Source organism: Penicillium canariense, assembly GCF_028826845.1.
Source record: "Penicillium canariense strain IBT 26290 chromosome Unknown utg000001l_segment0_segment0, whole genome shotgun sequence".
Taxonomy (NCBI): Eukaryota; Fungi; Ascomycota; class Eurotiomycetes; order Eurotiales; family Aspergillaceae; genus Penicillium; species Penicillium canariense.
In genome coordinates this window covers 2523992-2542234 of record NW_026622728.1, presented here as the reverse complement: position 1 = coordinate 2542234, position 18243 = coordinate 2523992, and the positions used below count along the sequence as shown (strand labels likewise).

The following is an 18243-nucleotide window of genomic DNA, read 5'->3' as shown; positions in this document are numbered from 1 at the left end:
TGAATAGCCTCATCGCCCTGCGGCTGCACTACTACTAGAGTGTCTTCAATTGGCTGATTCAGCTGCTGAACTAGCTGTAGGCCCTCTTCGACCGTGAGGCCTCCTTCGTGTACTATCTGTTGTTTAGATCGTGTGCGTTTTTGGCGTATTTTCTGATTCGCTGTGTGTAGATCGCTGTTTTCCTGCGCCAATAGTGCGACCCCGTGAAGCGATATGCAAGCGCCTTTGATAATCTGATCTAGTACGGTTTTTGATGGGCTCGGAGGGCTATTTGACCGATATCTTAATAGATCCTTTAATATCGAAGCTGATTTTTGCAATTGGATGACCGTTCTGGGTGTTTTTGGGCTAAATTGGCTGTAGCTAGTGGTTGGCCTGCTATTTGGTGGCGATGGCGTTCGGAGTGAGATATTGAGCTTCGAAAGCACTCGATCTGCGTCGACCGGAACAAGACCAGTAGCAGCGAAGCTATTTTGAATAATATAAGGTTGAAAGGCCTCCGTACGCGCCCGGGCGTACTCTGCGAGGAAATCGAATTTATCGATATGGTTATATGACGCCCGAGCTAGATCGCTTACGTAGCGACCGTATGTACGTTTTAATATAGCAAAACACCCAACATCAAGCGGTTGTAAAAGATGCGAAGAGTGCGGAGGCATACAAAGTGGTATAATATGATTTTGTGTGCAGATCTCGTCGAATTGAGGTGTAAGATGGCTACCGTGGCTATCAAGAATTAAGAGTCGATATTTCCCCTTCGTACGTGTCGTCGTCGCTGGAATGAATAGCTTCTGTAGCCACCGAAGGCCAATTTCATCGGTAGTCCAACCGTTTGGCGAGACCTCGATACGCCAATCTTTTGGAAGATGAAGCTTTTCATCGAACCACGACGCCATGAAGTTTTTGCCTTTGAATATCACGCACGGTGGTAGCGAATAGCTACTAGCGCTCACTGCTTCGACCGCAGTGACCTATTCACGATTACCCGGTTGTAAAATCGATCGCCGACCGTAATATTCCGCCCTTGTAATAACCTTTTGTGTAGCTATAATCCCTATAGCGAAGCCGGTCTCGTCAAAGTTGTAGATATCCTCCGGTTGGATACCGTTCGCGTCGATAATATCTTGTACGGTCGCAAACCAAGCTCGTAGTGAGATAGGGTCTTCGTTTTGGGCTCTTTGATAGTCGTAGCGCCTAGAGAAGGCTGAACGAAGCTCAGGGCGTCTTTGGACGAAGGTTGATGACCAGTTCTTGCCTACCGTAGGCGGAGGGTCTTTACCACGCGCAGCTAATAGAATATTAGCCATTTCACGCACAGTAGATGGCCTAGGCGCTGCACCACGCGTATCCATAGAGATTATCCACTCAGTAAGCGAATCCTCTTCGTATTGGGTCAATTTATGACCAGATGGGCGCTTGTCGACGCGTGAGGGCTGGCCGTGGTGACGGTCGTGTAGTGTAGTGAGTGGTATTTCGTATAGCTTCGCCGCCGCGCGAAGAGAGGTGATGCGGCCATTTTTAATATCCTCTAGGGCTAATAAGATCTTGCCCTCTTGAGGGGCCAAGTTCTGTGCAGATCTAGAGCGAATTGGTGGCATGGTAGGTGGTTGAATTGGGTAGGTGGTTTAGAAGACGCGTTTTTTGAAGGGGTGTTCGGAACGACCGGGTGTTCGGATCGACCGGGAATTACGTTAACGTAATTCCCGCCCGACCGAGCCACCCGGCCGACCGAGCCACCCTACCCCATTAGGAAATTTTGAATCTTAATATCTTAACCAAAACGTATCAATTTAGCTATATCTAGCGGTTTTTACAATAATTAACCTTATGTCCGACCTGCCCACACCCACTACACTTCGGTGGAGCTTTTCTGATTGGCTGAGCTAGTTGAATAGCCTCATCGCCCTGCGGCTGCACTACTACTAGAGTGTCTTCAATTGGCTGATTCAGCTGCTGAACTAGCTGTAGGCCCTCTTTGACCGTGAGGCCTCCTTCGTGCACTATCTGTTGTTTAGATCGTGTGCGTTTTTGGCGTATTTTCTGATTCGCTGTGTGTAGATCGCTGTTTTCCTGCGCCAATAGCGCGGCCCCGTGAAGCGATATGCAAGCGCCTTTGATAATCTGATCTAGCACGGTTTTTGATGGGCTCGGAGGGCTATTTGACCGATATCTTAATAGATCCTTCAATATCGAAGCTGATTTTTGCAATTATACGACCGTCCTGGGTGTTTTTGGGCTAAATTGGCTGTAGCTAGTGGTTGGCCTGCTATTTGGTGGCGATGGCGTTCGGAGTAAGATATTGAGCTTCGAAAGCACTCGATCTGCGTCGACTGGAATAAGACCGGTAGCAGCGAAGCTATTTTGAATAATATAAGGTTGAAAGGCCTCCGTGCGCGCCCGGGCGTACTCTGCGAGGAAATCGAACTTGTCGATATGGTTATACGACGCACGAGCAAGATCGCTTATGTAGCGACCGTATACGCGTTTTAATATAGCAAAACACCTAATATTAAGCGGTTGTAAAAGATGCGAAGAGTGTAGAGGCATATAAAGTGGTATAACATGATTTTCTGTGCAGATCTAGTCGAATTGAGGTATAAGATGGCTACCGTGGCCGTTAAGAATCAAGAGTCGATATTTCCCTTTCGTACGTGTCGTCGTCGCTGGAATGAATAGCTTCTGTAGCCACCGAAGGCTAATTTCATCGGTAGTCCAGCCGTTTGGCGAGACCTCGATACGCTAATCTTTTGGAAGCTTCTCGTCGAACCACGACGCTATGAAGTTTTTACCTTTGAATATTACGCATAGCGGTAGCGAGTAGCCATCAGCGCTAACTACTTCGACCGCTGTAACCCATTCACGATTACCCGGTTGTAAAATCGATCGCCGACTATAATATTCCGCCCTTGTAACGACCTTCTGTGTAGCTATAATCCCTATAGCGAAGCCGGTCTCGTCAAAGTTATAGATATCCTCCGGTTGGATACTATTCGCGTCGATAACATCTTATACGGTCGTAAACCAGGCTCGTAGTGAGGTAGGGTCTTCGTTTTGGGCTCTTTGGTAATCGTAGCGTCTAGAGAATACTGAACGAAGCTTAGGGCGTCGTTGCACGAAGCTTGATGGCTAATTTTTACCTACAGTAGCTGGAGGGTCTTCACTACGCGTAGCTAGTAGAATATTGGCCATTTCTCGCACTATAGAGGGCCTAGGCGCTGCACCACGCGTATCTATAGAGATTATCCACTCAGTAAGCGAATCCTCTTCGTATTGGGTCAATTTATGACTAGATGGGCGCACATCGACGCGTGGGAGGCGGCCGACAGCGCGGTGTTATAGTGTAGTGCGAGGTATTGCGTATAGCTTCGCTGCTGCGCGTATAGACTCGACACGACCATTTTTGATATCGTCAAGGGCTAATAAGATCTTGCCCTCTTGATTGGCTGATTTCTGAGCAGATCCAGAGCGAATTGGTGGCATGGTAGGTGGTTGAATTAGGTGGGTGGGTTAGAAGACGCGTTTTTTGATGGGGTGGCTCGGTCGGCCGGGTGGCTCGGTCGGGCGGGAATTACGTTAGAGGGGAGTAGCTAACTAGACTAACTAGATAGGGCCTATCTGTAGGTATGGAAGCTCTCTTTTCGTTTCCTGACGGCCTAGCGCCCTCGCAACTGTCTCTACTTTTGGCCACTCATCCTCCCATCCATACACCGACGGAGTTTATGATGGCTGACCCGGAAGAGACGGAGGCCACACCCCTGCTGCAGGCAGCATCGTCGGCCAACTCTAGTCAAGCCTCAGGCGATAGACAGGGTGAAGGTAGCGGTCACGAAGCAAACCTCGCGAAATATACATTTTACGTGGCTCTCATCGTCCTTTTCCTGATCAACGCCGGGACTGCGATCGCGGTGCCGCCCACCACCAGCGTTCTACAAGATGTCATCTGCGAACGATATTATGCTCGCCAAACGGGCACGCTATTGGCTTCTGTCAGTGAGCGGGACTGCAAGGCCGAACCCATTCAAACGTCTCTTGCGATGGTTAAGGGTCTTGTGAGTCTGCTGCTCCTGCTTCCAGGCGTCGCCCTGGCGTTCCTTATGCGACTCTAGCGGAGCGTTGGGGCATGAAAAAGGTCTTACTATTGTCAATCTCCGGTATTTTTCTAGGGGAGCTCTGGTTTGATCTTGTCTGTCTGTTCAACCTCCGCAAATCTACTCCATAATAGGGTGTGCGACTGACGCTTTTTAGGCTGGTATGGACAAATCTGGCCCGTTGGGCTGATTTACCTGGCTCCTGTCTTCTATCTGATTGGAGGTGGACCAAGTGTCGGCGGATCGATGCTCTTTGTCATTGTCGCCAATGTCTCGCCGTCCTATCTGCGGCAAGTCAAAACCGAAAGACGATCTGGTACCAAGCCCCTGCTAAACCTTGACACAGGCCCTCTCGCTGCTTTCTGCTGGAGGCTGCCGCGTACTCTGGCAGCGTCTTTGGTTATCTTGCGAGCTCTACCATCATGGACAACTCTCTATGGACTCCAGTCTGTCTGGGACTCGGCCTTATTTTCACCTCGTTTTGCCTGGTCCTTCCAGTGCCCGAACAGCGTCCACTTGCTGCAGAATCGGACCAACAAGAGGTCAATCAGCCGCTGTCCACAAATGACGCTCCCAAGTCGATTCAGCGCACTTTGCGCCCAGTGATGATTCTTCTCAAGGAGCAGAGCAGTTTAGTTGTTCTTCTGTTGGGATTACTGCTGCGGTCGCTCGGTGTCAGTGTCATGAGTCTACTGATCATCTATGCCTCACAGGTGTTCAACTGGTCTTTCTCTCGGGTACGCACCTTGACCTTGATTCTACCGACCATGCTAATTGATGTAGTCTGGATACCTGGTCTCCCTTGACAGCACAACCCACCTAGTTGTGTTACTATTACTACCGACCGTGGACCGCTTGCTTCTTTCCCGACGAGGGCCCGCAGAGGTGTCCACACACTTCGCGCTAGCCAGGAGCAGTGTTTTGCTGTCCGCCTTGGGATGCGCTGGCATGGCGGTTTCCTCCTCTCCGTCCCTCTTGGCTATTAGTAAGTCCTTATTTCCTGCGCGTCCAATTCCCACTCAAAATAGCTGACATCGCGATAGGCATCTTACTATACGGCCTTGGAGGCGGCTACGGCCAGTCACTCCGATATATCCTAACGGTCTCAACCCCTGAGGAGCACCGCGCCATCACCTACTCCGTCTACGCAATCATGGAAACTCTGGGAACGCTCGTTGGGTCACTACTCTGGCCGCTGGTGTATCAGATCGGACTAAATCTTGCTGGTCCCTGGGTTGGTCTTCCTTTTGTGACTTCGGCTGGTCTATTTGGTGTAGTATTCCTGACATTGGCCGTTGGTCGATGACTATGCGACCGCTTCACCGGCGCCGTATCATTTTATTGAGTTTATTTAGCCATGGGCGCGGTCGAGTATGTACATGGACAATACGCGGGATATCCAACAGGATTGGCAGCTAACAGGGGTAGATAGCGAATGCATGGCCCTACAAAGCCGAACACCCTATATCCGGTGTAAAAAAGTAGCCGCTTTTTCCATATATGGGACGTCCTAAACTCAAGGACTTCTACACTTGTAACAACACCTCTCACAACATGATTGAGCATGCAATTCGACATTTATTGACGGCATAACGCACCCAATACGGCAAGGAAATTACTAGTGTATATTTTGTTACCCTGACGCTATTACTAAGAAGGGAGATCGTCACAGTCACTTGGTTTCGGATGAGGGGGTGTAAATAGAGTGGCGGACAGGGAAGGACTATACCCGGGGAGGAGGTTTTTTAAAGCTACCATGTTGCTACTGCCTAACGCCATAGCCCTTCGCTCGGATGGACACTCCGTAGGTACTCCGTAGGTATATATCCAATAGAATAGTAACCTGATATCATTAGACACTTTAAATATATGTAAATTGAATTAGCTCAATATGATATGCAATGTATCTTTGAAGACCTAGGTAAAAACTACAGTCCGCAGGTATGTTTTTCAAGTAATAGGGATCCCACAAATGTATTGATAGGGGGTTATAGCCTGGAGCCATATGATGTAAACTCATGAGTTAGAAACTCGACCCATGTTATATCAAATTGGCCGGATGGTGTAGTTGGTTATCACGTATCGTTAACACCGATAAGGTCCTGGGATCGAGCCCCAGTCTGGTCATATTTTTTTTCTCAACCACCTTTCTCAATACCTCACTTCCCTCCTCCTCTTACAATTCATTAGCTGCTTGGTCTTGCAGCTTTCTCGAAAGATTCGGTGAAGTTGATTCAATCACTCACATTTCGATAGTGTATGTCATTGGTCAGGTCTGTTTGGATGTCGCTGCCCTTATTACAAATGTTTACAGACCTGCGCGAGCTGCCCGCAAACCTTCGCTGCTCTACCACTGTCAAGCTCTTCGTAGCTCTCGACCCTCATTGGTCCTTTCTAGTGCCAAGGAACTCTCTTATCTGCTCCTCACAATCTTGTGTCATTTGCTGCCTCAACTCTCCAAGCTCTCTAATGATTGCTGCTTTCATGATTTTTCTCCTTTCTTCTCTACCTTGTTTCCTTTCCTTCTTAGGCCTATTGCATACAATGTTCGTATTTTCGCCTCTATTGCTTTTCCCGCTGTCTGGGGATCCTGGACAGTCCTACCTTCGTGCCCTGAAACGAGAAAAGGGAGAGAAAGTCTCTCTACTATTAACATCCTTCTCTATCATATTGCTCCTAGCCGGATTCTGCCTTTCTACTTCGAGAATTCTAGAAGGAGCTCTCGTCTTAGTGACTACTCCTTTAGTTCACACCATCTTGTGATTTTTGTTCTGCAACTTTCAATTCTACGATTAGAGCTCGCGGTTTCCATTCTCTGGTCCTTTGCCTTTAACCCTAATATAGGTGCCCCGGAGGCCTTCTTTTATTTTGCTATTCCCCTATTTCTTTGCATTTTGCGTACATGCTCTTGCTAGGTACCTCTATAAAGTCCGCTTCTGATTGGCTGAAAGCCTATGTGTCTTCGCATTTGACCACACCACCGCTGCTTTTCTGTATTCTACTACGTGCATATTCCCCGCATTTCCCGCATCAAAAATCGGTTGCAAGAGAGCCCAACCGGTGCACTTACTACTTGGCCCTTCTGACGCCACTTTGTCATACTTACCTATTTTGCTCTAGTAGAGCGCAAAGTGATGATCATGCAACTAGTGCTGCCCTGCATTGCTTCGTGGCGCTGCATGTAGCGGTGGGCTTCGGATGATGCGAATAGCGAAGGCCCGTGCTTGGTGAGAGCCTACTCATTTCGTACAAGTGTCCTGCAAGAGTAGGCCGGAGCACATTATAACGCCGGACGGCTTTTCGGGATTTGCGGGCATTGACCGAACAGAACCCAGGTATAAGACCCAGAACTTATGTGCTATTCCTGAGTCGCAATTGACCGAGGGGCCTCCTTCCTGATTACCATTTGTATACATCTTTTTTTATCTCATCGACATGAGGTCGCTTGTGGAGCCCGAGGACCTATTGTTTTCGGCAAACAGCCTTCTCTGCAACCTTCTGAATGACTGGAATCTTCAATATGGCCTGGGAAGCATCGAAAACAGTGTGTACCACACTGCTTGGGTATCTATGGTCCTGAAAAACGATGAATGGGCCTTTCCAGAATGTTTCGAATTCCTGGTCAACAGCCAGCGCGAAGATGGCAGCTGGGGTAATACAGCGTCGGCCGTTGACCAAATTTGCAACGGGCTCGCATCACTTCTTGCAATCCAAAGGCATCTCAGAGGACCTGTTAACCATTCCGAGGCGGGGCGTGACGATTTGCAAAGGCGATCGAATCGTGCTATTCAATTCATCCGAGCCACCCTTTCCGAATGGAACATCCAAAGCTATGATGAAACGCTCCCCATAGGATTCGAGCTATGGTTTCCAGTCCTTCTTGAGCTACTCGAGAAGGAGGGTTTGGTTTTTGAGGTTCCTGGCATAGACCGCATTCTGAAAATTCGCGAGGCGAAGTTGAGCAAGTTTTCAATTGAAGACCTCTATGGTGAAAAACCGTTGTCGATCTTGTACTCACTGGAAGCATTTATCGGCATTGCCGATTTCAGTCGATTGGGTCACCACAAGCGACTAGGTTGCATCCACTATTCCCCCTCCGCAACGGCAGTGTACCTCATGGAAGCTCCAGATTGGGATGAGGAGGCTGAAGCTTTTCTGCGGCATATCGTGCAATTGAGCGTGGCTCACGATCGCGGAGTACCAGAAACGTTTCCCACGAGCTTTTTTGAAACGTCATGGGTCCTATCAACACTGTTGCACTATGGTTTCTCTAGAGATGAGCTCGAACAGGATGTGCTCCAGCAGCTTCAGGATCGACTGGTTGGCCACTTCGAGGACCAAAACGGGCTTGTCGGGGCCGCTGAATCTGTTCCTCCTGATCCTGACGATACTGCAAAAATGTTGACGACTCTCCACCTCCTGGGCCAATCATTTTCACCTGATAGGATGATCCAACGCTGGGAAGGACCAGACCATTTTATGGTTTTTACTGGAGAGCGCAATGCAAGTCCTACCGCTAATGCAAATGTGCTGCTTGCACTCGTCCATCTCTCTAGCAATGGTGAATACAGCCAATCAATCAGGAAATGTATACACTTCCTGTGTAGGTGCTGGTGGGAAACGGACGGGCTTCTTCATGACAAATGGGTGTGTCAAGCGAATTTCTGAAAGAACAGAACTCGTGCTTACTGACAATATTCAGAATTCCTCGTCATATTACCCAATCATGCTGATATCGGAGGCATTCTCCCTGTATCTACGCGCCTACGAGGAAGGCCGCGTTGAAGCATTGCCAGAAGACTTACTGCAAGTTCAGCTTCCCCTGGTGCTCGTACAGGCTCTTGTACGAACGCTTCAGACACAAAACATCAATGGATCCTGGGGCACGCCCGATTCAACGGAAGAGACAGCTTACGCAATCCTCGCAATTACAAATATCACATCGCTACTACCACCAATCCAAAACCTGCTTGGGTCCTGTGCTAGAGCTACGGAACGGGGAAGGGCTTTCATCAGGTCTCGTACCGTCGAACCGGAATACAGCAACCATATCTGGATTGGAAAAATCACATTCGGTCTTCCAACCATAGCAAAAGGTTATATTTTGGCTGCATTGAAATGTCATCCCAACACTGGCCAGGGCCCCTTGGTCAGGACATTCTTTTCATACGCAGTGGACGAAATGGCAAAATATACCAAAATTCACCGCGGCATCTCTGTGTTTTCAGAGACTCCTCCGTGGATCATGGAAGCTTCTTTTCTTGAGAGCCTGTTGCTCATCAAACGATTCAGACGTCGACCTCCTTGAGCAAAAGAGAAACATGGGCGATTCGCCGCTGAAGCATCTTTGTTTGATTTTAACCGGAATCGTGAATAGCAAGCTCCTTTTCCTTGAGCTCAGCACGCACGTCCTGTATGACACGCTTGAATTCATGGCGACCGCCTACTTCATCGACCACTACGGAGACACTCAGTTGCGCTGGAAAAGTATCGAAGCAATCAACTCATGTCAGAGTCTGATATATGAATGTTTTCCGGAGATCAACTCGGGGTTTACTGCACTTGCAACCGCAGTGAACCCTCAGCCAACCTTAGTGCATGTGCATGATACAAAAGACGATGCAACAGTCGCGCAGTTTCGAACTGCCATTTCGGCCCACAAGAACTGTGTCATGGAATCTCCTGGCATTTGCACCGCGGGAGATTATTGCAGACGGAACCTTCTGTTTGAAATGAGAAGAGTGTGGCTATCCATCGTGTCTGACGCGAAGCTAAGTATTACCGTGTATGACCGATGCCACTCATCACAGAACGGCTCAGGCGGTGACGCAGGGTACGGCTTTTACCACTGGCTCCAGTCCAGTGGAGTGGACAGTCTGTTCTACTGGTACATCATGGCTTTTATGATCTGTCGTGTCAGTGACGGAAACGACATATTCCCCACCGGCCTGGAAAAATATCTTGTGCAAGACTGGTGTCGGCACAAGGCTATTGAAAACAGGCTATATAACGAAGTCGGAAGCGTGGGGCGCGACCGAGCAGAGTCGAATCTCAATGCAGCGGACTTTCTGGAATTTCGCGGATCTACTCTTGACAAGGCTAAAGCAGATCTTCTCAACATGGCAAAACTTGAGGGAGAACTGGCGAAAATCTGCTGGGAGAGGCTACAGGTATCTCTTTTGACAAACCGTGCGCCCCGAGTGCGTGCGATTCTTCGATTGCTGAATGAGATTACGGATGCAAATTCAGAACTCTATGTTATGAGGAACGTGTTTGCATCTCATATATGATTCACAGTCTTTGGATCTACCTCTTTCCCGTCCCTTGTGTCTGCAATTACAAAGGGATAGGGTTGTTAACACCGATCAGGTCCTGGGATCGAGCCCTGGCCTGGTTAAACATTTTGATATCAATTTTGGTGGAATGCCTTTCTTTCGTGGTGCGGGTGGATACGCTGGTGAACATTTAGGGCTAGACACAAGCTGGTATTTCTTGAGTGACTGACCATCTGAATAACTATGTTAGTAACATGGCCATCGACCACTAAACTACCTTCGAAATGGGCAGTGGAATCCTGTTTGTATATTCCCAATTCTAAAATAGAGCATCCTGAACCGCGCGCTGTGTATGGCTTCCATGGAATCCCCTGATCTAGTGAAGGTTGGCCTCGGTCTTCACTCAGGGCCCTAGATCTTGGATTTCAGTTATATTGGAGTACCAAGTTTAATATGTAGGTTGAATTGTACTGTTAGATATGAACCTTCCTTATTCTTTAGGAAGGCATATATTTCTTTGACTATTAGCATTATAGCTGAAAGAGTATCAATCCGACAAATCACGTGGCTGCTTGATCTTTAGCCCTCCCGATATTGGTGCGACGGATCCACCCGTACCACCAAAAAAAAGAGATTCCAGCAAGATTGGAATCCAAAAATATGACCAGACTGGGGCTCGATCCCAGGACCTTATCGGTGTTAACGATACGTGATAACCAACTACACCATCCGGCCAATTGATTGGTTGTACGAGAATGAAGATACTCCTTCAAACAAAAATATAGGTTCTAGATGGAAATGCTTCCCATTATATTTCAGCTCAGCGAACAAAAGGATAGATTTCCATTTCCGAAGACGGGTTATTTCTTTCCTTGTTTCCACTATATTCCCACTTTCATTTCATCTTTTTGAGGTGCCCAGGTGGAGCACTTTCGCCCTGGAGACCACTTGCCATTTCACATGTTCTACTCCCTTGCCATTGGATGCTAGAACCGCCCCTAACCCCACAACTGACAATTGTTACTGTGATGCATGACAGACAATGGACATGGAGAGCGAAGGTACTGTGGTCAGATGACTTGGGAGATCACCTGAGGAACATGTGAAGAAGGAAGCAGCTGATCTAACTAACGTGATGGGGCGCGTTTGCATGGGAGCTCTCTACATAATAGTGGACTTCGCCCCCCATAGTTTCTTCCTTCTTCACTTTAGTTGTTTCGTTAATGCACCTGGTTCTTCCAGCCGGCTCCTTCGTAACAGTTACCTTACCTCAGGTGGCACCTCACACGATTGAAACAGACTTGAGAGAAATTATCCTGTGCCTTGCTCTGTGGGATGGAAACGATTGAAACCACCAGTCGTGACTGCCCTTGGGTTTGCCCGGCATTCGTGCACCCTACCGCACGGCCCACATCATTGCCTTCGAACTGTGATCAAGTATCTTTCAGAGTTCTGCCTTCCAAATTCCTCCTCTGAACGTGAAAACAAAATCATCTCTGCTATTTAGTCTAATTCTTCCGGTCAGTGCTACGCAGAATGTCTACGCACAGAAGCTGCGGTGCTTTCTGTGTAGAGACGAGTTTGATTCTGATATGGATCTTCGAGACCATACCGTGAGCATGTCCGCTGTAGCCCGTGGGGTAATCATATATTCCTCTTTGGTAATCTCAACAACATTGTCTATCAATCTTCATGCTCACCGTAAATGGAAGCTGAACTGTAGAGCAGCACACGAGAACAGCCAACGTTCGGAAAATCCAATAACCCCGAATTGTATACAAAGGGTTGGCGACAGCCCTTGATAAGGGCTCGACCAAGTTGAACTTTGGGAAGAAGGAGCGAAGGCTCGTTAATGCGCGGTAGCTCAGTGCCATGACTGGGACTAGAAGATCCTTTGTCGGTTTCCAGACGGCGATAGAAGAATGGTTGTGGCGGCTGCGATAGGTCGTTTCAGGGTAAAAGAAAGCAAAGGCGTGTAGACTTTGATCGATACACGGTCAGAATTATCACAATGCATTGGATAGATGTGAGACCTCATCGCTCGTGGCAACGGTAACACCAAGTAGTGGCTTTTAATCATATAGAAACGACCGGAAGGAAGCCATTCGTTTGCACCGAGAGTTGTTTCAGGAATCTAGATCCTTGCTCATCTGCCCATCGACGTCACGGAAGATAAGAAGTCTGCAACGCAAGCAGAAGGATGAGTAAAATTCGTTGACCTATTTCCCGACAGATGGATGGGCAGCATTATTCCGTAAATCATTCGCGATGGTCATCCCAATCAGGTAGTACATGAACCCAAACAAACATAAAATATAAGAAACAGCCGACCCGATTAACACACAAAACAAAAACAAAACTCCAACGGAACATAAACTCAAACCGAAAAGAATATTATGTCGTACTTCATAGCTGGCCATTTCCTCGTTGCTGCCGGTGGATCGTAAATCAATATATGACCCCCACATTTCATAGCTCATTCAAAAGCGTGCAACAGCTCGCCCAAGGAAATGGGGAGCGCAGAAGTGGGCGTTTGATTCAAGCGCGGTTAATTTATTCGAGCATCCATCATGGGTTGAAATCCACAAGCATAGGTAGCCATGGATTTTGAGACAAGTCCCGGGCTGACAGAGAAAACCGGGGAGCCGAGATAGGAAGAGTTTCTCAGCAATTTTCCAGTGGATAAAAAATAATCATGGGTCCGTGGAACCAGCGGGAAACATCAGAGAAAAATAGACGGTCCAGGGCAGGATATTCCAGGAGAAAAGCAATGATAAATGCCACGGATTAACCAGGGTTAGAGCGTGTATTTATCCGGCGGGATCAGTGGTCCGCAAATCTCACCCGGCGGCGGCGTTCGTTGATCAGCTTCTCCGTGTCCACATAAAGACAATCAAAGAACTGCATGGCGCTAGAGTCCTTGAGGATCTTGGCAACCTGCGTGCCAGCAGAGATGAGCTGCAGCACATTACGGTCATCCTTGACGGGTCGAGAGCTGTGCTTGGCAGCATGACGCATCTCCAGGGAATTTTCCAGCACAGTAATGAGCTGCTTGATCTGGCCGTTGTGCAGGGCATGGCGGGGGATACGTCGCCGAGTAGCCAGCCTCTTCAGCAGGTGCACCCATTCATTCCACTCCCGGTCCGAGGGGACCTGAACTCGCCTCTTGTCTTGCTCTAGGGGAATGGGGAACTGATATCTCGCGAAAAAATCAAAGGCACACTGAGACAGACGGTCATTGACCTCGTGCAAGATTCTGTCTTGTTCTGCGGCGTCGAGATTAGTAGGGAGCTGGGGCAGCTCCTCCTCCCGGGTTGGGAGGGTCCGGGGTGAAGGCGCATCCAGAATTTGGTGCGGGCCATCAAATTCATCCCGGTTTGAGGACCGTCTCTGGGAGATGTACTGGGATCCTCCGCGGCTTATATCGGCAGCTCGCCGGCTGTTTCTTTCCACAATGTATTCCGGGCTCTCCGAGGGGTTCAGTGGCCTAATATCGTGACGCAGTGGCTCATGCGACATTTGCACGGATGGGTTCCATTCAGGGTACATCGAGACCGGAGTGAGTGGCTGTCCAGCTGGAGGGTAGGATAATCTTCCTGTGGGTTGAGGTATCACATGGCCATGACTATCCAGGGGTGCTGCAAATCCATGGTACTGTGCGCGAGCTTCGAAATCTATGGTTCCCAGTGGCATGAGTTGGCGGTTATCCCTCAGGTAGGCTCTGGGTGCCGAAGGCGCCCTTCTACTGCTTAGCAAGGGTAATAGAAGACATTTTGTTTTTCGTCGGGATCGGGGATGAGAAAGGCCAGAATGTGTAGTGTGCAAGTACCTTGGTCGATGAATAACGGGAGAGCCTCCCGATGGAGCATACATAGAATGCTGAGCCATGGTGCTGTAGGGAATTGTGAGTATGTGTATAATACCAGCGGCAGACTATCTGCGGGAAACAGAGGAAGGAGAAGGGAGGAAGGAAGAATGGGTTTTTTGTTTGTGCTGACCTAGGGCGAGACAGGATATCCAGTTTACTGCTGACCGAGCCGGCTCGAGAACCAAGGTGTACTTGAGTTGCAGAGAATGGCTGGAAGCTCGCTGGAACAGCCGTGAAAGGGGGAGGTAGGGCAGGAACCATGAAGTCAGGATCTTAGTGACCCGCTGATCACAGCAACAGAAAGAAAAGAAAGAAGAGTCAGACGAGAGGACAGATGAGGTCGGGCTATTTTAAGAGGAGGTGAGGTGAAGATGGACGAATCCGCAGTATTGAAGAAGCGCTGGGTGGTCACACCCCCAGTAATATATGGCCAGGAGAACCCGGGTCGAGGGTTTTGGTAGGTGTGCCTGACGCCTGCTTCTGGACTGGCTAATCTCAGCCCGCAAGTGGATGGAGAGCCGCGCTAGAAGACCTTCAAGGCAGAAGTGGAGCAGGTAATTTGGCAAATGATGCGTCCGGTCCGTGAGCTGAGTGTTTGTTCCTCGATGACATCTCATTGCACCAGTTAGACAGGGAACCACCCGGTAGGTCTTCGGTGCCACTCAAGCGTACAATTTAGGGGCAGATTTCGATCGATCGAGCTTGAGCCTGGTGGGCAAGACGCATTGGACGTGGCTTAGGCCGGTCTAGGGCTCTAGGGTATTGAGGGGGGCGGGATATATCCACATTCGATCAGACGGGGATGGGGTTGCTAACCAGAAGCTGTGATCTTCATTGATTAGGGGGTGCAAAGGCCAACGGCACGCCAGCGCCACCCCAATATGGTGCGACAATGGACCTGGGGCAGCGAGCTTGGGCAGCAAGTTGGGTAGGAGGGCATGAAGGGAGAAGTCAGGCCTTGCATCTTGTTGGCCGGTGGCCGATAGCGACCTGACTGCGCAGGAGGAGGATCTGCACGGAATGCACGGAGGGTACGGAGGAAGGACAAGAGTGAGCCTGACGGTGGAGGCGAAGCACATGCCACCCCCGTGACGTCCATGGGCACCTTTTTGGCCTCGTTTGACGACATCTCGGTATCTCGCATTTCCATGAGCTTCGATCGCTCATATTGCTGCGCGATCGGGCATGCAAGGCCGTTGGGGCCCAATCAGCGCATGGGCCATTTCTATATCTCGACCGCGATCGACCTGACCCCGAACTACGTTTCGGTGGAGAGCCGCCTGGAGCCACAACCAGTGTGGGGGTCTTGCAGCCCAATCGTCCGCCCAATGTCTTACATTGGACATATTGGAACGTAGGTTCAGCCTTCCAGATTTCCGGCCGCTGGTGGAGAATCGAGGGACTTGCAATATACAAATCAGGTGGCAATTAATAGAACAGCGCTAAAAAGGTGCCTCTCACGACAATGGAGTCGGCGGCGATTTGGGGGAAACCATAGAAGGTGGTTTCTGTGCAGGGTGTCACTCCCTCCGGCCTCAGACGGCACGAAAGTCTAAGTCGATCTTCAGCAGCCACCGGGTTGACCACTCCGGTCGGGTTGTATTGGTGGCGGTAGTTGTACTCCGATGCGCTGGGCGTACTCCTGTTCCATCTCCGATCAGCCGCTGACCCCAGCCATTGACATCAGACAGATCAGGGGGAGGTGGGTATAGATCCTTTTCGAGTGACTCCTTACCTCGCAGCTCAACCGCATGCCTTCTTCGATGCCAATCCGAGCCTCGTACCCCAAAATTGCATTGGCCTTATCTCCGCTCGCATATCGCACGGCGCATGCATCTCGGACACTTCCACGGCTCAGGGTGGTGGTCCTCCCTGTCACCCAGGTGGCCATCTCACAAACCAATCCTGCCACATACGCCAGCCCTTCCGGGATATGAACCTCAAAGGGCGGAACATGGCCGAAATGGGCCCAGATAACAAGGCAGAAATCCCGAAATGTGATCGGTTCGTTGTTCTGGATGAAAAATGCCTCGCCCGCTGCTGTGCGCGACGTCACCAAGTTCTCCACGGCGAGGACATGAGCATCGGCGATGTTGCTCACATGTGTGACATCCCACAGGTTCAGGCCATCTCCAATGATGAATGGAGTCTCATACTTGGCAATGCATGCATGAATGGATGGCACTAGCTGATAGTCCCCGGGTCCGAAGAGCACGGAAGGTCGGAGGGAGCAGGTCGCCATATGACTACTAGACGCCTTCAGGACAAGAGCCTCTGCAGCAGCCTAGTTATTTTCTGTCAGCCTGTGCTGTATTCTCCACACTGAAGCCCAAGTCCAGTATCAAAGTGTCCATGCATTGTAGCTATGAGGGGTACGACCTTAGACTCGCCATAGATGAGAGAGGTCTGCGACGTCGGCCACTCCTCATCAATATTGGGATAGGGCAATCTCATATCATCGGTCGTCACACAGCAGGTGCTGGTGTAGATGAAAGCCTCGACGCCACTTTTGGCGGCTGCATCAAGCATATTCCCAGTGCCCTGCACATTGATCTTCCATACCTCCCGCTCCACCCGCCGGCCAAACCGGTCGGCGAGAGCTGGGACAATCCCTGCAGTGTGGATGACAGCGTCTGGCCTGATCATTTGGAGTGCCTTGCTGACTTCACTCGGCGAGGTAATATCGACTTTCATGAATTCGGTCTTCTCGGGCACGACATGTTGGGGCCGAGGCGGGCTGCGGTCGATGATGGTGATGGCGCAGCTGGGATGTTTGTCGGCCAGAGCGCGCACCGTGGCTGAGCCCACAAACCCGGTGCCTCCAGATACGAGAACTTTTTTGGATCCTAAGATGGTTTTGTCTGACATGACTGGGCGCTAAGAGGTATTCAAAGGGAGGATGTTCAACGGGGCAGCTTTGGGGCCTTCACCCCTTCAACCGTGGGGGAATGGGCGGCAAACCAGGGATCGGTCAGGGTGCGTGACGGCGAGACGTGCGACCATCGCAGCAACAGACACTGCCGATGGATTGGTACTTCAAAAAAAATGTAGTGAGTAGACGGGCTTGCTCTAAAAGCAGAGAATCTTGGACATGTTTTCAAGTCGTAATCTATACACGGCACCGGTATGAGCGGCAGCTCTGCGACCACCCCGAGCAGAGCACAGGAAATGCGATACACGCAAACATCTAATATACAGATCCTCGACCGAGGCAATTATCCCAACAGTCGCATAAAGAAAACGGATCTCAAGAGGAGACCCCGCTGCGACGAACCGACAAAACTCCAGGGTAGATGCAAAAGGCAAAACAAAGGAACCCCAATATTCGTCCTTCCGGGGCAGGAAGACCGCATTTTCACGAACAGAAAGGCGACTTATAGCACTCGGCACAAGACCAGGCCACCGATCTTCTTCTCCACGCACTCGCGGGCCTCCAAGACTCCCCGGTCTGTCGAGAGGTAGAGACTCTCACCGGGCGATCGGAGTCCCGCCACGTAGCCAGCTTCCTCACCACGAACGACTCGACGCAAGGCCTCAACGTCGAGATGGACCCGTCGGGTAGGCTTGCTGACCATCTTCACCTTGCCCAGGACCGACTCGTTTTGCCAGTACTTCAGACCCAGCCAGAGGCGTCGCGATGCGACATTGTCCCGGGTGATCGGCTCAACACCCTCTAACTCGTCGTTCGCAGCCGGATGGCCGAGGATAGGGTGTGTGGGAGGAGGAGTCGGGCCTCCGCGCACGACGGAGGAGATATAGCCGGAGTTCTGGAGGGCCTGGCACAGCTTCAGGTGGAGGTTGCTGTTGGGAATCGAGGTGAGACCCAAGCGGGCCTTGGTTGCATTGTTCAGGTGGGCGCACACGGAGGCAAGGTTGACAAGAGACATCTTGAACAGTTGTCGCGAGCAATGGGCCCTACCGGGGCCGGTTTCACGGGGGTAGGAGAAAAGTGCGGAGGGCAGGCGTGGGCCGAATGGCGCTGAACGAACAGGCCAATTAAGTTCAGCAGACG

General features: G+C 50.2%; 6 protein-coding genes across 6 annotated transcripts; 3 read left to right on the top strand and 3 right to left on the bottom strand.

The window, feature by feature from the left end:
* Nucleotides 1-3719: 3719 nt before the first annotated feature.
* N7482_000878 (uncharacterized protein) lies at nucleotides 3720-5394 on the top strand (the record flags this gene model as incomplete). The annotated part of the gene is made up of 5 exons (XM_056683003.1): nucleotides 3720-4049; nucleotides 4246-4268; nucleotides 4435-4825; nucleotides 4872-5073; nucleotides 5132-5394. 5 exons carry the CDS (start codon nucleotides 3720-3722, stop codon nucleotides 5392-5394), a joined length of 1209 nt encoding a protein of 402 aa, XP_056546609.1.
* Nucleotides 5395-7523: 2129 nt separating this feature from the next.
* N7482_000877 (uncharacterized protein) lies at nucleotides 7524-8756 on the top strand (the record flags this gene model as incomplete). Its single annotated transcript, XM_056683002.1, has 1 exon — nucleotides 7524-8756. The coding sequence occupies one exon, from the start codon at nucleotides 7524-7526 to the stop codon at nucleotides 8754-8756; it is 1233 nt and encodes a 410-aa protein (XP_056546608.1).
* Nucleotides 8757-9409: 653 nt separating this feature from the next.
* On the top strand, nucleotides 9410-10378 carry N7482_000876 (uncharacterized protein; the record flags this gene model as incomplete). The annotated part of the gene is made up of 1 exon (XM_056683001.1): nucleotides 9410-10378. One exon carries the CDS (start codon nucleotides 9410-9412, stop codon nucleotides 10376-10378), a length of 969 nt encoding a protein of 322 aa, XP_056546607.1.
* Nucleotides 10379-13186: 2808 nt separating this feature from the next.
* On the bottom strand, nucleotides 13187-14056 carry N7482_000875 (uncharacterized protein; the record flags this gene model as incomplete). The annotated part of the gene is made up of 1 exon (XM_056683000.1): nucleotides 13187-14056. The coding sequence occupies one exon, from the start codon at nucleotides 14054-14056 to the stop codon at nucleotides 13187-13189; it is 870 nt and encodes a 289-aa protein (XP_056546606.1).
* A 1832-nt stretch (nucleotides 14057-15888) lies between these two features.
* N7482_000874 (uncharacterized protein) lies at nucleotides 15889-17099 on the bottom strand (the record flags this gene model as incomplete). The annotated part of the gene is made up of 2 exons (XM_056682999.1): nucleotides 15889-16515; nucleotides 16608-17099. 2 exons carry the CDS (start codon nucleotides 17097-17099, stop codon nucleotides 15889-15891), a joined length of 1119 nt encoding a protein of 372 aa, XP_056546605.1.
* A 506-nt stretch (nucleotides 17100-17605) lies between these two features.
* N7482_000873 (mitochondrial 37S ribosomal protein uS8m) lies at nucleotides 17606-18118 on the bottom strand (the record flags this gene model as incomplete). The annotated part of the gene is made up of 1 exon (XM_056682998.1): nucleotides 17606-18118. One exon carries the CDS (start codon nucleotides 18116-18118, stop codon nucleotides 17606-17608), a length of 513 nt encoding a protein of 170 aa, XP_056546604.1.
* Between the last annotated feature and the right edge of the window lie 125 nt (nucleotides 18119-18243).